At 44.5% G+C, this 25,090-nt stretch overlaps 1 protein-coding gene across 14 annotated transcripts in view; it reads left to right on the forward strand.

Moving 5' to 3' along the window:
- Positions 1-25,090, forward strand: part of WNK2 (WNK lysine deficient protein kinase 2) — a 102,916-nt gene that overhangs the window by 38,476 nt on the left and 39,350 nt on the right. For 12 of the 14 annotated variants that reach the window (XM_042026629.1, XM_042026635.1, XM_042026627.1 and 9 more), the window contains exons 3-10: positions 636-856; positions 5,225-5,382; positions 13,556-13,644; positions 13,883-14,102; positions 16,577-16,865; positions 19,947-20,143; positions 20,935-21,078; positions 24,536-24,727. In XM_042026629.1, the coding sequence (XP_041882563.1) occupies positions 636-856; positions 5,225-5,382; positions 13,556-13,644; positions 13,883-14,102; positions 16,577-16,865; positions 19,947-20,143; positions 20,935-21,078; positions 24,536-24,727 (1,510 nt within the window). The remainder of the gene's footprint in view (positions 1-635; positions 857-5,224; positions 5,383-13,555; positions 13,645-13,882; positions 14,103-16,576; positions 16,866-19,946; positions 20,144-20,934; positions 21,079-24,535; positions 24,728-25,090) is intronic. The other 2 variants (XM_042026625.1, XM_042026631.1) reach the window with 2 other exon arrangements.

Genomic DNA, 25,090 nt, shown 5'->3' on the forward strand with positions numbered 1-25,090 from the left:
CAAATGGAAGAGCACTTGAATGGTAGAATCTCTTAGAAGCTGAAGGTGCTCTAGGTTATCTCCTAAACAATATTAATTAATAGCTTCTGATACTGACAGTCTTGTTAAGGTTGATATAAAGCAGTTGGCATGAATTCTGGAACAGATTTTCAGCCCCAATGGGAGAAGTACTCAGCCAGTGTGCTACTCAGCCAGTGCATTAGCAGGCCCTACATCTTCCCCAAATGTCCCCTCCCAACCAGCGCTTCAGGTAAATGGAAAGAAATGCAGGTGCATGGTAAAAAAGTCAAAGTCTTGTGGCTAAAATTGAACTTCAGTATTCTTCTGATTTGAATATATGAACATATTCTAAAACTGTTCTCTGCGTGCAGTGAATTGCTGAGCTATTAGACTTCAAAATATTTGGTTGTATTTGCACCAAAAATGCTTATTATCATCCTCCATAAAACTGAATGCTCTAATTCCTGCTTTGAAAAGAACTGTTTCTTTCAATTTTGGGATATTTCTGTGCTGCTCTTGTGGCATCTAATAAGGAGCTTTTATCCATAATGGAGTTTCAGCTGTTAAACCCCTCAAATCTCTAACAAAATGTTTTCACTTCCTTTATTCCCACTTCTATGTATGTTGTGCTCTAGGTATCTGAAGAGATTTAAAGTGATGAAACCTAAAGTCCTGCGGAGTTGGTGTCGGCAAATCCTGAAGGGTCTTCTTTTCTTGCACACAAGAACTCCACCAATAATTCACAGAGACTTGAAATGTGACAATATTTTTATTACTGGACCAACTGGATCTGTGAAAATAGGAGACTTGGGTCTGGCAACACTCAAGAGAGCTTCATTTGCCAAAAGTGTAATAGGTAATGCTCCTGTTCTCCTTGGCTTCCCTCGATCAGTATTGTGGCTGTCTGTTTAACATCTTCCTTTCCCATTTTGAATTAGTGGTTTTTAAGTTCCAGATTGGTAGTGGAGGTTAAAGTGGGTTTGGGACTGTTGCCTTTATACCACTGTAAAAATGGGAATCAGTAGGTAATGATACTGTAACTTCCTCTTCTCCTTCCTCCTGTATCACAGTGATAAAAAAATCTTTTCTTGGCTCTTTAAATGGAACATTACTTGATATCCACAAATCCCTCCCTCTCCTTCACTAGGAGCAGCAAGGGTTCAGCAGCTTGTGTGTCCTTTGAGAACAGGCTCAGTGCCTGATTGGAGGGAGAATCGAAAGCACAGGGAAGAGGAAGGATACCCTGTGCCCTTCCTGACAAGGAAGCCTGGGAAAACCCTGGGATACATTCTGCCTCCAGTGGTGCTGGGGTGGGGCTGGCTGCTGATGCTGAAGGTTGAGACTGTGGTGCTGGTCTCCTCTCCGGGGACATTGTGGGGAGCTGGAACATCATATCCCAGTGCTGCGGCACAGGCTGCAGCACTGGTCCTGCTGCCACGCTGGCCTGGTGGGGTCTGCTGAAGCCAAGGCTGCAAGTTACTAAAAAAAATATCAGTAGGTACAAAATGTAAAGAATTTTTCACTTCAATTACTTTCAGCACCTTCTACAAGAAGGCAGGAGAGGGACATTTTGCAGGGTCCTGCAGTGATAGGACAGGGGGAGTGGCCTTAAACTGAAGGAGGACAGGTTTAGAGCAGATACGAGGAAGAAATTCTTCCCTGTGAGGGTGGGGAGGCCCTGGCACAGGGTGCCCAGAGCAGCTGGGGCTGCCCCTGGATCCCTGGCAGTGCCCAAGGCCAGGCTGGACATTGGGGCTGGGAGCAGCCTGGGATAGTGGAAGGTGTCCCTGCCATGGCGGGGGTGGCACTGGATGGGTTTTGAGGTCCCTTCCAACCCAAACTATTCTGTGATTCCATGATTCTCAGATATACCATATCCAATACCCATATGAGAAGTGTTAGAACTGAGGTTTACTTGAACTGGGAGAACATTTTCCAAGTGACTGTTGAAGACATTTTCCCTTGTAAAAATTACACGTAAGTGTTTTGGGTCCAAATGGAATGTTTTCCTGAATTCTCAAACAATTATCTTTTTCACCCAAGCTTCTGTAGCCAATCTCCTTTGTTCAGACCCATAGATGATGGTTCTGGGAAGCTGCTGCGAATTCCTGAGGAAATGTGTCTGGAAGGGGAGGGGGAGTTACCATGCATGCAGGCATATTTCAGCTTACAGTATTAACGGAAATTAGATTCTAGGCAATAAAAGTTGGCAAACTGATAGCGGCAACCACTGGTCCCTGACTAGATATGAAAATAGTACCTGGTCTTTCAGGCAATACTTGCTTAAATAATTACTTTAAAATCTCAAATTTTCGGATAATTCTTGTTTAATTCTTTGCACTTACTTGCACAAAAGTATCATCCTTAATGCATAGGGAGCCCAGGATCAGTGAAGTCAAAACGACAGAAATTTCAGGTACATGCTTGGCTGCTGTGGGTCTGCTTAACCTCAATGATTTTAGTGACCTCATGTTTGTTTATATTTAAGTTTCTCTAGTTTTTAACTTCTGGTGATTGGTGGTCTTTTTCTCTGTTGAGGGTCAGTATTTCTTGAGATAATTTTTTTTGCAGGATAACAGTTGTTCATGGGACATAATGGAATAGTATCAATAATAACAATACTGGGAATAATGTAAGTAATACCAATATTGGGAATAATTCCAGAAGTACCAATACTGGGAATAGTATCAGTAGTACCAATACAAGGAGTAATATCAGTAATACCAATATTGGTAAGAATATTAGTAATACTAATACAGGTTTTTGTAGAATCAGTTGTGAACAGAACACCATCAAAATACACTCATGTCAGAAAGGAATTTGATACTGGAAGGGCTGTAGGATGCTGGCAAAGTGGCTGCATTCATTTTGGCAATAAAACTGAGCTTACAGTTTTCATGAGTAGTACTGCTCCAAGGAGAGAATTAAGAAGGCTTGGAAACACTGCTGATGAGTAATTCTGCACCCTCTGCAGAGGTAGTGGCTTTAAAGGCATATTAGTAGCTGCAATTTTACGTTGGTTCAAAGGGATGAGGTCAGCATGGCTGAGCTCCAGGCCCGGCCTCGCTGCGTCCGAGCCGGCGCTGGCCTGACCTTGCAGTGTCTCTGCAGGAGCCCAGCCAGGGCAAACCCTCCTGCCAAGAGCAGCTGAGTGGATGCTGAACAGCTTCACGTGTAGGTGGTCTGTTATGTTGAACGATGCTTGTAGGTATTCCTTTCCACCTCAGCGAATGGGGGAAAATGTCATTTTTGTCTTGTTTTGGAATGGTGCCACATTTTCCATTTGCTTCTTAGACTATTGCTATCACTTTTTCAGATTTGTTTTAAATGCTCTGTAATTCATGAGATTCACTGCTGCTGCTGAATTGTGTTCCTTCTAAAGCAAGGCAGCAGCTCCAAAATCATTCCCTGTGGCACCTGTTAACCCTTTCTGAGCAGCAGCCTCTGCCTTGGTGACAGCTGAGGGAGAGGGACTGTGCTGAGCCTCCATGACACGGGTCTGGCTGATCTGCTAAGGCTGGACAAATGAGTGTCTTTGAGGTGGAAGGAACATAGACAAGGGAAGAGATCAATCCTAAATTTTGCAAAATTAATTTTACAGAAATGCTTGGTTCACAAGTCAGGCTGAGTCTACTTCAGAAGTGTGTGCAAAAGCAGACTCTAATTTCGAGGGTTGTCCTTTTTGTTGCCATTAAGAAAGTTTAGGACAAGTCAGAGAATCCTAGAACCCTAGAATGGTTTGGATTAGAAGGGATCTTAGAGATTGTCTTGTCTGCCATGGCTGGGACACCTTCCACTAGACCACTTTGCTCCAAGCTCCGCCCAGCCTGGTCTGGGACTCTTCCAGGGATGGATCTTCCTCAGTTTCTTTAGGGAGTTGGGTGATGGCTTTTAACTGGAAAAGGGGAGATTTTGATTAGATATTAGGAAGAAACATGTTACTGTGAGGTTGGTGAGGCCCTGGCACAGGGTGCCCAGAGAAGCTATGGCTTCCCCATCCCTGGAAGTGTCCAAGGCCAGGTTGGATGGGGCTGGGAGCACCCTGGGATAGTGGAAGGTGTCCCTGCCTGTGGCAGGGGGTGGATGAGATGATCTTTAAGGTATCTTCCAATCCAAACCATTCTGGAATTCTCTATGCCAGAACTATTTTTTCTGATTGTATGTTACTTTAATTACAGTTGTGCTTTTGCTGCTGATCAGAGATGTCATAACAAAGCACTGATGGGATCTGCCAGGGCTGGGAGCAGTTTGGGTGCTGAGGCTGGACAGGCAGAGTTTATCTGGGTCTTTCTCATGGTCCAAGACTTGCCACTCTGTTTTTGGCATCCCAGCAGCTTGCTGCTCCTGTCCCTTGACACACCACGGCATTGATCTCTCTTCCTTCATCCTTTCTACATGTAAAAAGGAAATAAACTAGTCATTACTCCTAAGCATGAATTACAGTATGAGATACAGTTCCTGGAATGAATTACCCAAGTGTTAATAGTTTTCTGTTTTGCTTGATAAGCCCCCCCTTTTCAGAGTAGTTTGCTGTGCAAATGTTGTAGGTGTTGGAAGTTGCTGCTTTTCCCCAGGCTGCAGCTCCCAGAGCTTCATTTCATATTTACCCAGTTCCATCAGATTCCTGACGCCCTAATCCCTATTGAGTAGGACCTTATTCTGTAAGTAGCCTCATTGATTTGTCCCACTAAACCAGTGACAGAATTAGGTTTGATGTTTTGTGCATGACTCTGTAGGTGATTTGTGATACTACTGGCTTTCAAAGCGCTGTCTGCTGGTGGTTACTCTGTATCTCTGGAGGAAACAAAAGAATTCAAATTTGCACTGATAAAAGCAAGAGTGACGGTTCTTGGTTCTTCTCCGCTTTTCACCTCCCCAGACCTGTATACATCCTTCTCTCCAGCCGGCCAGAAACCATTCCACCACTTCCACTGGCTGGAAATGAGCTATAGCTCATTTTCTTGTTTACTTTTGAAATTTTTCATTCTTTTTCTTCCCCCTCCCCCGCACCCTGCTTCCCCCCTTTGGATTATTACCAGCAAGCCATGAGCATGGAAGTGCGTGCGTTGGCCTTGGATTTCCTCCCTGGGGGATGCTTGAGCTCTTGTGAAATAATCTCGCATGCACCTGTACACAGTTGTACTGGGCATGCTTCCTACAGGTGAAAAAGCTTGTGGTTTAGATTCCTGTAAAAAATCAACATTATCTTTGTGCATCCCTGTAGGTACACCAGAATTCATGGCCCCAGAAATGTATGAGGAACACTACGATGAGTCTGTGGATGTCTACGCGTTTGGAATGTGCATGCTGGAAATGGCTACCTCAGAATACCCTTACTCAGAATGCCAGAATGCTGCTCAAATCTACCGGAAAGTAACCTGTGTGAGTACACGTCCTTAATTGGTATTGGATCTTGTCATTTGGAGGTTTAAAAGCATATTTTGATGAGGTGTCAGTACTGCTGAATGTATACTGCATTGCAGAAGTTGAGGTGTCTGAGCTCTGGGTTACACAAACCTGTTTCAGGCTTATGCATAAATTTAAAATTCTGCACTTGGGGTGTATTTGACTGGATGCAGCTACATGAAATATTTTCAGTAATCTTTGTCACTGATTTTATCTCCATCAGCCACAAATACAGCCCAGTGGGCTGCTGCTTGATAGTTTAACTCTTCTTAGAGCATTGCTTTCAACCCAGAGCCACTCAGAAATAATTTTAAAGCCCACAAAGGCCTCAGAAACTGCTCAGCAGTGCAGTTATCTTCATCCTGTGTCTGGAGCAGCTTCCTTGGCATTGCAGGGAGGTGAGTGTGTGCAGCCATGGATCTGCTGGCTGCTGACCATGCTCTGTACCATGGGCTTGCTGAAAACCATGCTGCAGCTTCTCAGAGACATGGAATGGGTTTGATGGCTCAGGGGAGTTCCTTGCCTTTATCCTTGTTATTCAAGGCTAGGTTGGACAGGGCTTGGAGCAACCTGGTCTAGTGGAAGGTGTCCCTGTCCATTACAGGGAGGTTGCAATCAGATGATCTTTAAGGTGCCTTCCAACCCAAACTGTTCTGTGATTCTGTGATCCTAGAGCCACGTGGTTATTCCATGTTGTTACTCTGTGGTTCTTTATCACAGTGTTTATTACCTTTGGCACAAGGGATGTTGGCTCTGTTTTGGTATGTAGTCCTTCAGATATGGCCTGAATGCTACCAGTGTGGGCAGCTTAGGGGATACTTCCTTGGACTCTACAACTTCAGAGTGGCTACAAGAGGCTCTTCTGATTTTAGGCTCTGTGGCCTCATCTCATGTGTGTGAGACCAGTGAGGTACCCAATATCACTGTGGGAGTGGCCGGCATGGTTGGCTGGTGTTACTGGGAATGTGTGTGTGCACCTGGAGCCACGGAGAACATCGAGCTCTTCATTGCTCCATGTACCCAGAGAAGCTCTGTGTACACCTCTTAGCCATCTGGAATATTGGTAGTTAAGACTTTGAAAGGCTCCTAAGCTTCATTTATCAAAGCAATATCCAAGATGGCAAAGAATAATGATTAATCAGGGGATTCCAATTAGATGTTATATTTCAATTTGCAGACTTAAGTAGCTATTTTTTTAAACACTGATGGCAGCCTGAGCCAACTTGTTTTCTATGGCAGTAACCTTTACATGGCTCAGGATTAGATGGTAAATTATTATAATTTGTATTTGTAAAACTGGCTTTATACTGGCAGCTTCGGAGAGTGGGAGATGATGTTTATCACATAGAACAAGCACTGGCAGAGAAGCTGTTGAAAGGTCGTTGCAAGGGGTATTTATTTTTGAAGCAGAACTTTCTGGCAGGGAAAGCTGGAGACAAAAACATCAGGTACCAGCACGGAGGGTGTGCAGTTTTTGTCTGAATTTGGGGTAGTAGCAGTGGGAGCAAAGGCACCAGGATTCCTTAGGTGGCAAAATTGGCATTGCAGTTTTTCCAAGGAAAGGGTTAACCAGCTCCCTGTGGAATGGAGAAAGCCCAGTCAAATGCCATGAGCTGTACTACTGTCAGGCAGGAAGGAGGAGCAGGGGGTGGACCTCTGGGGTGAGGGTGCAGGAGGAGCCTCATGTCCTGGGGAGATCCTCTGTCCCAGGAGGAACCTTCTGGTGGGCTCAACAGCTTCCCTAGAGGAGCTGCTTCTGCAGGAGAGCTGCCGACAGAAGGGACCCTGCTCCGACCTGCGTGAGTCGCCTGCGGGGTCTGAGGGACGCAGCAGCTGAGGAGGAGGTGTGGAAGTTCGGGGTGTGGGGTCCTGAGCCAGCACGATGCAGTGGGCTCTGCCCTAAGCTGGGCAGTGACTGCACACAGACAAAGTAACTCTAAAATCACTTGGATGAAGAGTTAGGGTTGGTGATGCAGCAGCTTGTGCGAGCCTTGGGGCTTAGAGACTGAAATACAGTCAGAAATGGATTGTAGACTAAACCCAAGAGGCTGAATTACTGTTTTCTTCCAGTATTAGATTAGGTTTGGGGCTCTCGCTAGAGCAGAAGGTGGCTCTGACCTTCTTGGGTGGAGGTTGCAGAGCCCCTGAATGCTGCAGCTCCTCAGTGAGACATTTATGTACTTTTTTATGAAGCTGGGGCTTTTTTGCACCAGAAATATAAATACTGCTTCTAGTGTTTTAAATTGAGGGTCAGCACATTGTAAAAATATGTTTGCTGTGTCTAGCTGCCTGATGCCTTTATTTAAAAAGGATAAAATAAAATACCTTTCTTTTCATGCCTTGGGCTCAGCATTGCAGTGGCAACCACCGGAGGTGTTGATAGCATCTGCAGGGTTGGAATTGCTGGCTAGAGTTTGCATCAAGGAGCAACAACCAACAAAATCTTTAGACTACCTACCTTCTGTTGGGTCTCACTGAGCTGGCATTCCCTCCGCTGCCCAGCACAGGCAGGGCATGATTTGGGTTTTGCCACTAAAATACCTTTTTCAGTAGTTTCTACTCTGTGTCCTAACACTCTACCAAGCCCGTGCCTGCTACTAGGGCATAAGATACACGTCAAGTCCTGGCTGTCCAAGTCACGCACACTGATGGTCCTTATCAGTGTAGGAAATATAAACACTACCTTTCTGAGACATTATTATTTCAGCATATGTCACATTCTGCATGTCTGTAGTGTAAGATTATTAAACTTTATCCATTTCAGTAACCTTTTATTCTGCCTGACCATATTCTCATGGATTAATTGCTGCTTTAATTTTTGAATTCCTGTTTTTCGACGTGTGCCTGTGTTTGCAGTTGTCCAGGATAAGGTGGTGGTCATGTTTGGAAATGTGCAGAGGGGCTCATTTTTCTGCCAGACAAGATGTGCTTGTTCCAACTTGTCACCTCTCTCTGCCCTTTCAGCCTGAATGATGGAGTGTAAACAATAAAAAAATGGATATGTACTGTAAATAGAAAATACATCTTTCCCAAGCAGTGGGGCCAAGCCACATTTACCACAGTTCACTTTGAAGTGATTTCCTGGTCAGCATATTTGCAGTGCCCTTCGTTCTGATGCCATAATCTCATTTTTCATGCATAACTTGATGGTTTTTCTTATTCAGATTTTTTTTGTGTTTAATCATTCTGCCAAGTGATTTTGATGTAGACAATAGTGATGAAACATTGAAATCCGTGACCTTCCCAGGCGGCTCCAACCCAGTGTTTTCTTAGGGATGCGCTGCAGAATGCACAGCAGAGCAGCTGCATCTCCAGGGAGTTCCTGGCCATCTCCTTGGATTTAGTGGTAGAAACCTGTGCTTCAGAACAACCCACCTTGTTACAGTGTTCTGGTTTTCATTTAAAGCTTTCATATTGTTTGTTTTCATCCACTATTGAAGGTTTTCTCAGCATTTGCAGGCTGTATGCCATATTGCACACACTAAATAAATGCTGTGGCTGTGGCACAATGACAGCAGGCAAACAATGCTGTGAATGTCATTGCATGGACTTCTTGTGGCTTTTGGAGATCATCTTAGATCTGCAGGTAATCCTCTTAGCTTCGCATTAAGATGGCGCTCCATTCTGGAGTGAAACAGAGGTGAGTTTATAATTGCACACAGTGATGTCATGGAACAAAATCCTGGTAAAACTGAGAGCTTTACCTTTATTTCAGTGACTTCAGAGTGTGTGTGCCAGGGTGGTTTCAGCTGGAAACATGGCTCCAGCTTTTTTGGTAGAAGGTTTTTTCCTTTTTTAGGAATGACATGAGCCTACAGATTTACCTTCAAGTGGGAGGTGGGGTGGTAGCCCAGAGCAGGCTGTCCTGGGGTGGAAGGGCACCTTCTAGGGGCCAGGAAAGCCTCTAGAAAACTGACTGACGTGGGTCAGACGTGCCGTTGACTTGTGTGGCATTTGCTGTGTCCCTTCAAAGCATCACGTGCTGCTCTTCCAAAGTGTGCTCTGCTGATGGAAACTGGCAAGTGGCTGTTTTTAGACCCTGCAAAACAAGCAGCACGTTTTTTCCCTCAGCATGAAGGCTACAACTTTCATGTCTGTATGTGTCTGGCTGTAGACTCAGCTGCCTTGTACTGGAGGGCAATGGATCACAAATCTAGTTGCTTCAGAAGGAAGGGGATGGGAATAAGTGCTGGTGAGGGAGTCAGAATAAATCATCCTGTTGGGGACAGGAATTCTCAAATGGGAAATTATTTGATCTCTCATTTTGCTTGTGGTTTATATATGTTTATCTATATTTTAACATTTAAGGACCTTGTGTTATCCTTATGACCCTTATGCCACCCAGCGAGCCCTGCCTTTTACATGTGGTGGTGTTGAGTTTATTTTAATTTATAGCAGGCTGTACAGCTTTCGAGCCATCATGGGTAATTTCTTAGCTAATACACTTTGAATTTTGGTGCCATGTTTCCTTGGGAATGCTCAGGGAAGACAGATGGCTTTTGTTGAAGTGAATGAGATGGCAAATAGAAGCCCCCTTCATTGTCAGGGGCACAGTGCTGCAGGGAGGGTTTGCAGCATCCCAGTGAGATGGCCTTGGAGAGTTTAATGAAGAGTAAGAAACAAAAGGGCCCTATAGCATAGGGACAGGGAGAGAACACTTCGGCAAAGCAGCTCTGTTCAGTACTTCACTCTCCGTGTTTTGTCCTTGTTTGTTTTAGTCTCTATTCGTAGCTTAGCTGTTCAGCAGACTAACACAATGGATCTTTGGAGAGGAGTCGGTGTTCCATCAAAAGATGGTGAAAATAAAGTGTTGGTGGAAGAGTTACTTTTTTAATTTGTAAAGTCAATATTGGGAATCAGTCATCAAGGTTCTGCTAAATGGACTGTTTTCAGGCAAACCTGATTTCTAGATGCCCAACATGTCCCTCCCTGCTCCATCCCAGTCATCTCAGAGTTAAGGTTGAACCATGTACCTGAAGATTATTTCTGAATTCTCAAAAAAAAAATTAAATTGGATGAAACTCTGATATGCCTCATGCTATTTGTGTCTTTCATAAGTTCATTTTGTGTAAAGATACCTATGGAGTGCTTACAAAAATTGTAAAAAGCAGTTGGCAGGATTCCTTGAGTGCATAGAGATGTGAGCAATATATTCCTCTAGGTAGTTGGAAGCTCTGCATGGTATGGTCTAAGTTGTCTCTACTGTTTTTTCAGTTTTTTGGATTTTGTGTGTGTGTGCATTTTCCCCCCATTAAATGGGTACTGACACATGTTTGTGGGATATTTTTCAGTAAACATTAATCTATAGCAGCTGGTGGTCTTTCATAGAATCATAGAATGGTTTGGGTTGGAAGGGGCCTTAAAGCCCATCCCATTCCACCCCCATGTCATGGGCAGGGACACCTCCCACTGTCCCAGGCTGCTCCAAACCCCAATGTCCAGCCTGGCCTGGGACACTACCAGGGATCCAGGGGCAGCCCCAGCTGCTCTGGGCACCCTGTGCCAGGGCCTGCCCACCCTCACAGGGAGGAATTTCTTCCTTATGTATAATCTAAACCTGCCTCTCTTCAGGCTAAAGCCTTTATTAGGTCTTATTACCCTTTCTTCGTAGTGAGTATCACACTGATACGGAAATCAGTTTTCAACAGTTTTCAATCAGCAAACAACAGTGTACTGAAATGTACAGATTTGTCCTTTCTGTTTTGAATTGATAAAGTTTTCATGCAACTCCTCCTCACTGGAGAGCACACTAGGCTCCTGTAGCTTAAAGGTGAATTGGGGTACAGAGGAGTCCTGCTGAAAATACGTTTTAGTGGTGCTTTGTTTTCTTTCATTTCTGGTTCAGGTATCAGAGCTCTCCTAAGAGCTCGCCTTGGCACACTGGAGCCAGCCTGGGCACTCCAGTGCCTTTTGACACATTTTTCTAATACACAAAACTTGAACCCTCATCTCATCAGTAAGATTTAGGGTTGCTTAAGCAAATAATTCTTTTTAGTGGGTCACAGCCAGCCAGCCACGTGTACAGATTATTTTGGTTTGTTCTCACAAAAATGGGTTTCTTTGGCTCTCTGCAGCTTTCTGCTGAAGCACAACTGGGGAGCTGAGTATTCGTGTGACTATTCTGCGTTTTCATTACTATTTTTTCAAAATTTATGGTTTACATATTTCACTCTAGAATTTTAAGACAAATAGGGGGTTGTTGACCTAAAATTACTAATTAATAATGTTTGAAGTAGAATCTGAGGCTTGTATAGCAACAGGATGTGCATAAAAGGATAAAGTATAATCTGATGCTGGAATATTCAGAAATTCTCGAAGAGGCTCCAGCCGTCACTGAAATTCATCCATAAAATTTACTGAAGACTTAATTCAGTGTATTACTTGCAGACGCTCCCTGAAAATACTTGTTTTCTTTTTTTAATCCACTGGGTGAACCAAAAGTCCATTCTGCAGGGCTCCTTATCTGTGACTGCATGAGCCATTATTTACTGTTATTCCAGGGTGAAACTTTAAAAGGATTTGAATGGAGCTAAATGTCCAATTCCCATTCAGTTATGTGCTTAATCACATTCTGGTTTTTTAGATAAAGGAAATTGTGTTTCCTTTTTGTTCTGCTTATTGACTTCATTGGAAGTACTTGGGTCCTTAAGTGATAGGGTCTGACTGCATCATCTCTTCTCAAATTAATTTTGTCACATTTTCATCTATGTACATCTTGGTTTAGTAGGCAGAGGTAATAACGTGTTTTTGAAAGGGAATCAATTAATTCTGTGATTTAAGCTGGACATCACAAATAAACAGAAGACCTTCTTGTGCTGCCACTTGTCATGTGTAGCTGAATACATACATGGAAGGCATTCACAGGAAACCTCCTGCTGCTCTGGGTGGAAGGAGGTGCGAGGCGCTGGGGGCTGGTGAGGATGAGCATCCTTTGACAAGAGGTTACTGAGGTGGCCTCGCTGGAAGTGGCGGCTGTTCCTGTTGGAACATCCCTTCCTCCTTGTCCACAGCCTGGAATCAAAGGAAATTATCACCCTGGGCTTTGCAAACACTCAGCCCCACATCTGTAGCTGTGCAGGTGTTCCCCATCAATATTTTTTTGGTATATTTGGATGGTTTGTACAGGGTGATGACGTCATATAAGAACAGCTCTTTAGCCTGAGGCTAGCATACCTCTTCTCCTGCAGTCTCTCCTTATGGTGGTAAGGTACCTGTTGTTTTAATATTGTATGTTATTTGTGTACCCTGAGGGGGATCATGCTGAGTTAAGATCTTGGTCCTGAAACACTAGAAAGTAGGGAGAGCTGACCTGTGACTGTCCTAGGAGTGTGCATGTGTCTGTGTCCCTTTTAAATCCTCTCCATCTTCTTAACACAATCCCACCTAACCTTAAAGAAAAGCAGACTCTCCCTGCTGTGCCTGCGTGGAGCCGAGCTCCCGATGTGGGGATACTGAGTCTGCTTCTCCAGGTTTTCTTCTGCAGTGGGTAGCTGGGTGTTCTCCTTGAAAGGCTGTGCTCATAGGTTGCTGTTCCAAATCTGTTCCCAGCAAAAATGCTAGCATTTGACAGAAATTTAACTAGATTTATAGGTTACACCTGCTCTACCACATATTCCCAAGGGGTTTCTAACAATATCCTGGGAAATTCAGGAGCGATGCAGAGCTGTTGAGCATATTCTCCTGCTTCCCTGCTTGGTTTTTGACTCATTTTCAGTACTAGCTATCTGAAGAAAACTGTGATTATTTGTCTTTATTCATTTAGTGCTTTGAGGGTTAAGGCAAAAACATGAAAGGAATAATTTCAGAAAATGGTTATTTTTGAAATTTAAAATTAGCTATTTCTTGAATATTCACTTCAGAGTCCAGAGGATATAAAGGTAAAATTTGCAAAGGTTGGTAAAGAAAAAGGGATACCTGCCCTGTGTATGGCTTAGCTCGTGCAAGGTAATGTACTAATTTTGAAGTGCAATGGTATTTAGAAATATAGTAGCCCTAAATCCTCAACTCAGTTTTGCATTAAGACTAACAACTTAAAAGTATTAGTTACTTCCCAGGTTGAATTACCGTTAAAATGGAGAGAAAATATGCTTAATTTAGAGGTATAATGTAATTCTTTTTCACATTAAATTGTTTTTCTCTGTGCTTTTAGGGTATAAAGCCAGCAAGCTTTGAGAAAGTTACTGATCCTGAAATTAAGGAGATAATTGGGGAGTGCATCTGCAAAAACAAAGAAGAAAGGTTTGTGCTTGTGGTGCATGAATATTGCTAAAGCTTTGGGAAATGGGAAATGTCACTTTTTCAATTTCCTTTTCAATAACATGGGAAATCCCATGTCTTTTCAAAAAGAACACTAATTCATTATGGGCGAACACCAAACATACTGTAAATGTTTCCACCTTTGACAGCAGTTTCTTGTTACAAACCTTTCTGAGATTGTTGACTTGCAGTATTTGAATCTTCTTTATATCCTTTGCAGATATGAAATTAAAGATTTACTAAGCCATGCCTTTTTTGCTGAAGATACTGGGGTAAGAGTGGAACTTGCAGAAGAAGACCATGGTAGGAAATCCTCTATTGCCTTAAGACTCTGGGTAGAAGATCCTAAGAAACTGAAAGGAAAACCCAAAGATAATGGAGCCATTGAGTTTACTTTTGATCTGGAGAAGGAAACTCCTGATGATGTTGCACAAGAAATGGTAAAATACACTTCTGACAAAAATGTGTCTATATAGAAAGTAGTGCATAAATCTCAAGGGACAACAGGAACGAGTTGGGTAAAGTAACTTCTGCTTGAACCATTCCAGGTGTCCAGTTTAGGCACTTTGCATTGACTTTGGAATGACTACTGCAAGAAAGGGGCAAATGGGGAAGAACTAACTGAAACATGTTGTTTGAAAAGAGATGCCTGAAATCACAATTTAAATAGCTTAGGGACTGTAGAGGTCTGGACTTCTTTTATATTTTGCAAGCTCCTCTGCTGGTTTCTATAGGCTGTTGAATGTATTTGAATTTGTTTGGAATCTGTGTAGTTCCAGACAGCAGCTAGAAATACATTAGAAGAGTTCAGAAGTTCAATCACAAAATATTCTGCATTGAATTCTCCCAAACACTTTTTCCCATCTTTTCTGTTGGTGTTCCTTAGAAGGAATGTAGACGAGAAAGGTCTGTGGTTAGCCCCTCTACCCCCAAACTTTGATAGGAAATTGGGTTCACTGAGTTAGGAGTAAGCTTTGGATGTTTTAACAGATAAGTTTCACGTGCTGTATTTCTGTATCTTTACAATTCTGGGCTTTTGTTAGAGAATCTGTGTTCCAGTTTCACCATGTTTTCCTTGAGCTCATATTTTAATGGTGTCTTTGCTGCAGTTGTTTTGGTGTTCGGATGTCACAGAGGCACAGGGACAGTGAGCACTGAGCCAGGGGTCTGAACGTTCCTGTGCTTGCAGAAATGTTCCTATTAGACTCTAAATCCCCAGGGATCCCATTTAATGATGTCATTACCACTCTTGTTCTGCTCAGGAGGCACTCATTTTGGTAATGCTGCCTTGCTCTGCTGGAACTCATCACCATCTACAAGTTTAGTGGGAGGAATCTGGGCTCCTTTGTCTTCTTGTCGTTAGTTTGCAGTAGGTCCAGTGTTTTTCCAGCAATATATCATTACAGACCTCATTTAGTTTATAAATTGCTCTGGTACCATTACTTGCTGTTATATTTTGCATTTAAATATTGATGGCAATATTTGGAATTTTGAAGTTCTTAGGTTGCTTGGTCCATAGTTGTGATGTTCTATTTTGCAAAGGAAATAATTCTTGTGAAAATTGTATTTAAAAGGATCATGCCCAGACTACAGTGACACTGTACCCTTTCCCAGATAATTCCCAAATAATTTTAAAATCTGTATTCTACATTAATACTTACCTAAGTGACTGCCCATGGAATGCTTTCAAACCTGAGGCTGTTGCAGGGGCAGAAAAGGGGAACATTTATTCCTAAATGTCTTTTTCTAGTCCTTGTGAATTGTGGAACACCAAGGCCATGTGCTTTCATCAATTTGTTGCCTTATGTGCTGTGGAAGAGAAGAGTGCAGGAGACCTTCTGAGTCCAGGGAATTATTTATCATTACCGGTGGGTTTTTGGTAGTCAGGCAATCCCACCTGCCTGAAGGATGTGGGCAAAGGGAACTCAAAACCTTCTAGTGGGTTTGGAAAGTGAAGTTAGCTCTCCCAGCTAGTGGGTACTGCAAAGGGGCATGGCTTCATTGAAATGAAGCTGTGTTTTAAGCTGCTTTGCACCCATTAATTTTAGCAGTGAAAATCTAAGATGTGAAACTGCCTTATGTTTGGGCAAGAGCAAAACAGGAAAGCTTCTAGATTTCCCCCATGGTTGTAAATGCTTTCAATCTGTCGAATATGCATGTTAAGAATGCAGGGAGAGCAGACAAAGCTCTGGTAGGTCATTATTAAACGAAAATTCATACCCTGCACTGCAGGAGATTATGCAAACAAATAGTATGAAGACAAATTTCCATTTTATCTGTTGAGCAGTTGAGTTCTGAGAAGCCTTGTCCCCTTTTCCATCAAGTGGGAGCAGTCTGCTTTTTCTTTGTTGAAGTCAATCAATACTGACTGACTTCACTATTTAAGAGAAGTTAATTTGAGACATAATTCTGTTAACATCTTGTCCTTCATGACTTGCTGTACTATCAAGCAGAGAAATTTAGAAAATGCTGTGTGCTGGAAAGGTTAAGGCAAAAAATTCATATTTAGAGGCACTTTGATTCACTCCAGGTGCATTGTTCAGGGATTCTTTTTCCTGTTTTGTCTATTCTTTTAGTATTGAAAAGAAAAAAAAAAGAGGGGAACCCATCTGTGATTAAACTTGCTCTCCTCAATGGATGTTTAGTGGGGAACGGTTAGAGCCAGTACATATTCAGGTCTTAGAAATTACATCCTGGGGTTTTTTAATGCAATAGGAATAGAAGTTTTACTGAAAAAGAGCCCCACCCCATCAAGCTCTTGAGTTCCTGTTCTTGTGAGAAATAAACCTCTATAAATTCATGTTGTTTCAAAATGATGTTTTCTTATTAGGAAGAGGTTTGAGTATCGCGTGTGTGCTCGTGTGGTGCCCAGCCACGTGCACGGGACCGTGCTGAGTGTGTGCCTCCTCTCTAGATTGACTCGGGGTTTTTCCACGAGAACGATCTCAAGATCGTGGCCAAGTCCATACGCGACAGAGTAGCGCTGATCCTCTGGAGGAGGGAGCGGATCTGGCCGAGGATGCAGTCGGAGGAGCGGCGGGACTCGGAGTGCCTGGAGAAGCTGAAGGCACCGCAGGCACAGCAGGTCCAGGTCACCTACCTTTCCCACACGGGGCACCACATCCTGTCGGAGCCTGAGGAGCCGGAGGCGGACCAGCACCCCTTCCAGCAGAACCTGCCCACCAGCGTCACCTCCGTCGCGTGTAAGTCCTGTGTTGGCTCTGGGGGCACACGGGGATGAATGTCCGAGGGGGGAGCCCACAATGATCGGAGCTCAGATGAACTCTGTGTGATTTTGCACAGTAGCTCAAAACCCACAAGCATCCAGGACCAGATGCATGACAATTATGAAAGCAGTGAAGGTTCAAGAAAACAATGTTATATAGATATCTCTATATAACTCTGCCTTGGTAGCAATAAATGCCAAAACCATAACATTTTTGTAAATGGAAAAGCAAGACCTGCTGCTCGACACAAAAAATGCATGTTTTCTATGCCAGGTGGTGGGATCAACACTTTTAAGGTTGTGCAAAGCATGATTTCAGAGCCTGCAGAAATTGAATTGGCACCAAACTGATTGATGATCCTTGTGGGTCTCTTCCAACTCGGAATATTTTATGAGTCTGTGATTCAAACTGGTCAAAGTGACTGGTGGCTCTTTCAAATTATATTGGCCATGTGGAAATGCTCATTGGAAACCAGACCTTACTGAACCAAGGCACTGCAGGCACTTGTTTTGGAGTGTGTCCAAAACACTGTGTTTTGGAGTGACTCTTGATGGCTCACATGCAGTTTTTTGTGACGCTGTGCAAAGGTCTGCAGCAGAAAAAAAAAATCCATCTCTGGATGTGACATGATATAATTTAAGGTTTCCCTGCTTTGTGGGAAATACCAGCTGTGTTTTGGTCAGGCATCTTGGGAACACCAGCCGGACCTCTGGACTGGCATTGTAATCCCTGGGGGCTCCTCAAGTCATGGTCAGGGGCTTACCCTTGTTCCCCCAGGCTCTCTTTTGTCCCAAGCTCGTGCCCTGAAGCCAGAGGCTTTTGGTAAGGGGCAGTTTGATCTTCCCTCTGGCAGGTCAGAGTAGGGGGTCACTGATCTACCAGCCCTTCAGTCTGCCCTGGTTCTGGCCCCTAAAATCCACCTTTGTTACTGACTCAAGCCCTGGTACTGAAATTTGGATCTGTGTGTATTTTTAAACATCTTGAAGGAAACATTGCCAGACACTTTAGCTACATCTGTGGAAATGTTCAGGGCCAGGTTGGAGCCAGCTGGGCTAGTGGAAGGTGTTCCTGCCCATGGCAGGGGGTGGAATGGGATGAGCTTTAATGCCCTTCCAGCTTGGAAGACTTGAAATTTTGTGGGAGTTCTTTTGTTTTTTCCAAGACAGCTTTTTTGATAAAATCTGATGTGCATATTTTGCTACTGAACAATTATCATAGAGTTTCTCTTTTACTGTTCTGGGCTTGTATGGAAGCACATTTAAGTTAAAGATTCATTACCTTTAGCAAGACACAGCTGCTGCTTCAATTCAGGTATTGTATAAAGGGCTACACTGAGGTCTGCTTTGAGTACTGAAATATCCATGTGTGCCTGTACAGGAAAAGTCCCTTTACATTATATGAGAAATAGCCACATTTGCATAACACTCACAATATTGCCATATTCACAAAGCTTTTTATCTGAAGCTAAAATGAGCTCATTTCATTTTTATGGATCATATACTTATTTCATGCTAATTCCTTTGAGGAACACTGCAATTATGACTCTCTGTTTCTAGTGCTGCAGTGAAGTGACTTGTGGCTCTGCATGGCTCTGCTGGACATGAGTTGGCAAAATTTTATACAAATATAAGCCCCACAATTTATTTCCTACTCCTCCTCAACTTTTAACCAGTACTTGGTATTATTTGACAATTTGCCATCAGATTATTTGAACATTTTCTTAGCATAGGACCTCTGTAAATTAGGGTGGTACCCGTTCATATAATTTGAGGTGGAATGTAAAAGTGGAAATTAATAACTTAATGTGTGCAATGTACATTCTATAAAAACCTGAGACTGACTCACAGCTTTTACTTTAGCACTCTACCATTAGACTCTCTTTTTTCTTTCCTTTGAGGTCTTGAATAATTGTTTGTAATAAAATGGAATTTTGTATGCAGCAGAAATCCCATAATGAGAATAGGGCTGTGTTGGCTGTTCAGAAATGAACTGAATAAATAAGAGAGGGGAGTTTAATTTTGGAAAAAAAAAAAAACTGTTGGGAGAATAGTTTGGGAGTACTGAAGAGAAATGTCATCTCTGGTGCTATTAAAAAATAATTTATTTGAAAGCCAAATAAGTAAAACTTTATTTAGAATATGGAAAAAAGAGACAATGGAAAGTGTTGGAAAAAGAAATAGTATTTAAGCTTAGCTGTAACTTCAGATGGTTTTTTAAACTGTGTTGATGTTTTCTTTCATTTTTGAATTTTAAATCCCTATTAGAGGCTGTTTGTACTTGGGATACGTCCAGTTGCAGTCTGGTTGTCTCACTTCCTTTCTCAAGTGGAGAAAGCAGTAACTTAGGCTCAAACAGAGCTGGGCACTTGTACTTTACCACTTTAAAAGTCATGAAAAGACATTTTAAAATCAGTAATGCCAATATTTCCAGTTGATAAAGGACCCAGTGCTTGCCCAGTGCCTGTAGCTGTGCAGTTCTACAGGTTAACTGGGCAAATGCTCCACAAGAAACTCCCACAGAGCTCTGAGTGTGCCAAACTCACTGGAACCTGCACATGGGTTTGTGTCTGACCTTCAGTTGCACTACACTCAGGCAGGGCATCGCTTGCTGGACTAAAATCATACAGCATAAAGAATTCTGTAATTTTCATTGCTGCTAATAAAAGCAGTGTTAAAGTCAGTGCATCCCTGGAAGCTTGAACTCTAAAAGACCCTGTGATCTGCTCTGAACATGACAATTGGGGTTTCCTCTCCTTTCATCCTACAAAATCTATAAACATCTGCAATTCTTAATGTCAACCTTATGCCCTTTAAAGGAAATACTAATGTGCCTAAAATATCAGTGTGCACAGAAATCCACAGGGATGGGTTTTGGCTTAAGAGAAGCAGTGTGTGCCTTTTGTAGGGAATAACACTGGTGTTGTATAATTTATTTATATAACAAAAGGGTGAGAGTAGTAAAAGTGCTAATTACATAAACCATGGCGACCTTGCTCTAAAGTCATTACTTGAACATTTGGAGTTGTTGAGCTTTTAATAAAAATGACTGTTCTTGCAGCTGACAGCACGTTTGACAGCGGCCAGGGTTCCACTGTTTATTCTGACTCCCAGAGCAGCCAGCAAAGTGTCATCTACTCGTCGCTGCCGGACGCGGTGCCTCCGGCCATCCAGCGGGTGTACAGCCCCCCCCTGAGCGAGGGCCAGGCCGTGCCCCACAGCCTCCCGCAGCTCAGCCACTACCAGCAGCCCTCTGCAGTAAGTCCAAAGCTTTTTCAAATAATTCTGTATCCTGGGTTGTATTTCATATTATCATTTATACTCTTGTTCCCAGAGGACATGGATTCCAGGGGTCTCTTTATGTATTCCTTGCTCACCTCTGTGGATGGTGACCTGCTCAGTTCCTTATCAATCTCTTGGCACTGAGCTGCTTTAATGGCTTTGCAGTGGAGCACTAGAAGGACACAGACCTGCTGGAATGATCCAAAGGAAGCCACAAAGATTCTCCAAGGGCTGGAGCCTTTGTGCTCTGGAGATAGCCTGGGAGAGCTGGGGCTGGTGAGCCTGGAGAAGAGAAGGCTCTAGGGAGACCTTGGAACCCCTTGCAGTGCCTAAAGAGGCTCCAGGAGAGCTGGAGAGGGCCTGGGAACAAGGGATGGTGGGACAGGACACAGGGAATGGCATCCCAGTGCCAGAGGGCAGGGATAGATGGGATATGGGGAAAAGATTCTTCCCTGTGAGAGGGCAGTGAGATCCTGGAAGAGGTTTCCCAGAGCAGCTGTGGCTGCCCCTGGATCCCTGGCAGTGTCCCAGGCCAGGCTGGACATTGGGGCTGGGAGCACCCTGGGATTAGTGAAAGATGGTGTTGTCCATGGCAGGGGCTGGAATGAGATGATCTTTAAGGTCCCTTCCGACCCAAACCATTCTGGAATTCTGTGATTCTGTGTTTAATCTCCTGGCCATAGTTGAAAACTGTTCCATTCTGATCACTGTTGTGGAGGCCCACGTTACTGGTGGCTGCCCTCCCTAACGCCGCTGTCTCTCCGCAGCCTGTCCTGCCCGCGGTGCCGGCGCCGCCCGCCGTGGTGCCCCAGCACTACCAGGAGCCGGCCATGCCGTTCCCCGTCGTCCCCACCACCGTCCCCTCGCTCCCGCTGGGGCAGCCGCCACCACCAGTGCTAGCTGGCCAGCAGGTGAGAGCACCTTGTCCCGTCCCACCCCTTCCCCGTGTCTGCTCTGGCTCACACAGGGTGCCCAGAGCAGCTGGGGCTGCCCCTGGATCCCTGGCAGTGCCCAAGGCCAGGCTGGACATTGGGGCTTGGAGCAGCCTGGGACAGTGGAAGGTGTCCCTGCCCATGGCAGGGGTGGGAAACAGGATAAGCTTTTAAGGTCCCTTGTAACTCAGCCATCCTGTGACTCTGTGATACCTGTAGTGAGTTTGAGGTGTTTGAAACTGTTCCATTGCATTTTGAGAGTCTTAGGGATGGGGAAATGAGTGTTTGGCTTAAGGGATGAGTAACAGCCTTGAGAACAGTCATGAACACACTTTGGCATGTCTTGGTAGAGTTTGTCTTCCATCAAGGCTTCCCAGCATCAGCCTGAAGCTTTGCATTGGTATCAATGTGCTGTCTTGATGTGTAAAATCAAGTATTTTATTAATTTTGTTTTATTATTTGTGACCTCCTTTCTAAACATTTAGAAAGAGACTCTTAGCCTGGTAACTGTTGTCTCTGAATCCTCAGCAGTGCTGCTGGATGCGTTGTGCAAATACAGTGTTAACACAGTTCAGTGCAGGCACCCAGCCAGGAGCTCCATCTCCAACAGCAGTCTGGCTCTCTGCAAGTTGTCTCCAAACAGTAACTCTTGAGCATTTTGAATTATCAAATCCCACCCCAAACCCTGCATTCCTCAAAGGTATTTCCAAAGGGGCTCTCCCCAGCAGTGGAGGGGGGTGCTCTTGTGAGGGATGCAGCCACAGTTTGGTGGGATGTGGCAATTCATGTGGCTCATTTTGGTGAATTTACCAAAAACTTGGTAACTCTTCTTTCAGTAGAAACTGCTGCAGGGGCCAGGGAGTGTCTATACTTTGTGACTGGCACGAACCATATCTCTCCAAGCCTTCTATCAACATGTATCTCACAGGTTGCCTTTAGGTTTTTTCTAACTTGCTGCAATCTTCTCAAAGCATCAATAATGGGGAAATGTCATTTGGTCTCCTTGAAAAACATACCCTTATGTGAGGTTTTGTCATGTAACAGGTTTTCTTCTAATGGGTGGGGATATTCTCTTAGTTCTCTCAGCCAAAAATTTTACACTCAGGCAGATTTAGGACCTCACCATTTGCACAGGTCTCATTGTTGGCCTCTGGATCTTTATGCTGACAGTTCCAAATCTGTTGTTTATTTTCCACCATGAATAAATTCTGGTTTGGTATAGTAGGGTAAATACCCAACTTAATTTCTTTCACATGCCCTTTTCTCACAGCATTTCTGTCTCTTGGAGTAGTTCTATCCCTGACAACAAAAGGATTTAATGACCGGTCTGTCTTTGCTTTCTAATCTCTCCAGAAAGCCTAATAAGGCACTGGCTTTTTACAGTGTTATTTTTACAAAAATAGGTAAAAATGATCAAGTTTCTCTGCAGAACTTCCCAGAGTACCTATGTGCCTCAGAGACAGCAGTGTCCAGTGAATGTCCATGCTAAGGAGGGTAGGGAAGGACAGCAGAAGAAGGGGAAATTAGGGTGAGAAATTCATCTGCCTACAGAATGAATTGCATTGATCTTGTATCAATATACACTGGTGGATCACACATGTGGGGTCAGTGTTGTATCTCCTAACTTTTATTTATTTTTCCAGTTTGGATGTCTGTGCATTTATACTTGCTAAGGTTATAATGAGGCAGAGTTACCTGGATATTTTCCCCTCCCTGTGCCTTATCCAATTCACAAGCATTTTCTAAGACACAAGCTGGGTTTGAGAGGGAGGTTTTAGGAAGCTGCTCCATTCCCCAGCAGTTCTGCCGCACTGATGCGGCGTTTCCGGTCGCTGAGCCACACGTGCCGGTGCCCTCTGTCTCCTTGGTGAGCTGTGGGCAGCTGTCTGAGCTGCAGATTAACCCAGCTGGGGCAGAGAGCGGAGCAGGCACTGGGAACCAGCAGCTTTATGAGCTCAGCCCAGTGCCGTGGGCATGTGGCTGCTCCACCCCAGAGCTCAGGCTTGGTCTGGCAGGAGTTCCTTCATGGAGTGAGTGGGGTCCCCCCATCCCAGGTGGGATCTCCCCCATCCCTCAGGCAGCCTTCAGGTGCCTCCACCTTAGCTGGTTTGCTCTGTCCCATCAGCAGAGCCAGGCCAGCCCCTGCACTGCTGTTCCCTTGGGTTTGGGGTTGTAACTGGGAAGATGCCACCTCTTTCCCAAAACATGAGGTGGCAGAGATTCTGTGTGCTGCAGGGCCTGGTGAAGCCACCAGCCCTGTGGTCCCAAGTAGGTCACCCTGAGCCAGCCTATGCCTCAGAGTCATCCTTTTGAACCAGAAGGGTTTTTAAAGTACTTCCAGAACTGATGAGAGGAACTGAAGATACCCCTAACACGTCAAATGCTGATGATTTCCAGCTTTAATGCAACTTTTTCTCTCTATTCTGCTGCCCGAAGCCTGGCAGGCCAGGGGAGCAATACTTTCCCTGGGAAAATTAAAGCTACTTTTTTGACTACCACATTGTCACTACAGTACATCAGAAATAACTGGAACCTAGCTTTTACTGCAATTATTGTGGATTATTGTGTCTCAGATAATAAGTGTTGTACTTTCCATGCCTGCTCCATTATGTAGTGGCTTCTGCTTGCCAGGATGAGCTGGGTATTAACTGCAATGGGGAAGTTAGTGGGTGGGGATTTCACAGGGCCCACTGGAACAATCTCTGGGATTTAAAGAATCTGAGTAATTACAAATAACCTCTCCAAGACAGTCAGCACTTGTCATTTTAGGTAATATACCTTGCATTTAAATGTGTTTTAAGCATGGGCTCCTGTGCAGTGTTCGAATTAAGAGTGCCAGTCTCTGCTGGGAGCTGTCCCTGCTTTAGCATGTCCTGATGGGCTGGAGTGTGACCAGGGCAGGGAATGGAGGTGAGGAAGGGGCTGGGGCACCAGGAGCGGCTGAGGGAGCTGGGAAAGGGGCTCAGCCTGGAGAGGAGGTGGTTCAGGGGGGATCTTATGGCTCTGCACAACTCCCTGACAGGAGGGGACAGCCAGGGGGATTGGGCTCTGCTCCCAGAGAACAGGGACAGGATGAGAGAAAATGACCTCAAGCTGTGCCAGGGAAGGTTTAGGTTGGATACTGGGGAAATTTTCTTCACTTGAAAGAGTGGTTAAGCATTGGAATAGGCTACCCAGGAGAGTGGGGTAGTCACCAACCCTTGAAGTGTTCAAAAAACGTCTTGATGTGGCACATGGGGACATGTTTTAGTGCTGGGTTAGTGGTTGGACTCAGTGATCTTAGAGGTGTTTTCCAACCTCAATGAGCCTGTGGTTCTGTGCTGCACGCGCCCGGCCTGTCCTGGCAGCGAGCTGGAGAGAAGCGGGAAGCGTGGCCGGCCATCTGGCTCTTTGTAGCACACCAGCAATAGCCTTTTTTCCTTCTTGTCCCTCACAGCAGCAGCCCATGTCGCAGCCAGCGTCGCTGCAGCAGGTGCTCAGCAGCCAGCCCGTGTGCCCGATGCCGCCGGCGCCCCACCTGCTGCCGCAGTTCCCGTCGCAGGGCTCGCCGGTGGCGGCCAGCAGCAGCCCCCTGAAGCCCCTGCAGATCTCCACCGTGCCGCAGCTCCCGCCCGTGGCCCCTTCCCAGGTAACGCGCTGGGAGCCGGCGTGTGAGCGCATCCGTTTGAGGAGAACTTTCCAGCTAATAATTAACATGATTTGCAGGTTTTGTGTGGCTATTTTGACTGCATGCCAGTTTAATTAGGCGATAAGAATATTATTGCTTTTTCCTGATTCCGTGTATTTTCTTTACTTGTTTGGTGAATCAGAAATCTCCATGGCCCAACCCTGTGCCATGCAGTTAATGGCAGTTCCAAAATGGCAATAATTTTTTGGGGGTTGTTTTGGTTTGGTCTTTTGTACTGTCACCTCTGGCACAATCTCTTCTCCCTCCCAGGCTTGAGAGCATGAGCAGTTGCCCATTTTTTTTTTTCTAATTTCTGACCTCCTG

Source organism: Corvus kubaryi, unplaced genomic scaffold (assembly GCF_017639235.1).
Source record: "Corvus kubaryi isolate FWS band 111438036 unplaced genomic scaffold, C.kubaryi_AGA036_p1.0 37285, whole genome shotgun sequence".
Taxonomy (NCBI): domain Eukaryota; kingdom Metazoa; phylum Chordata; class Aves; order Passeriformes; family Corvidae; genus Corvus; species Corvus kubaryi.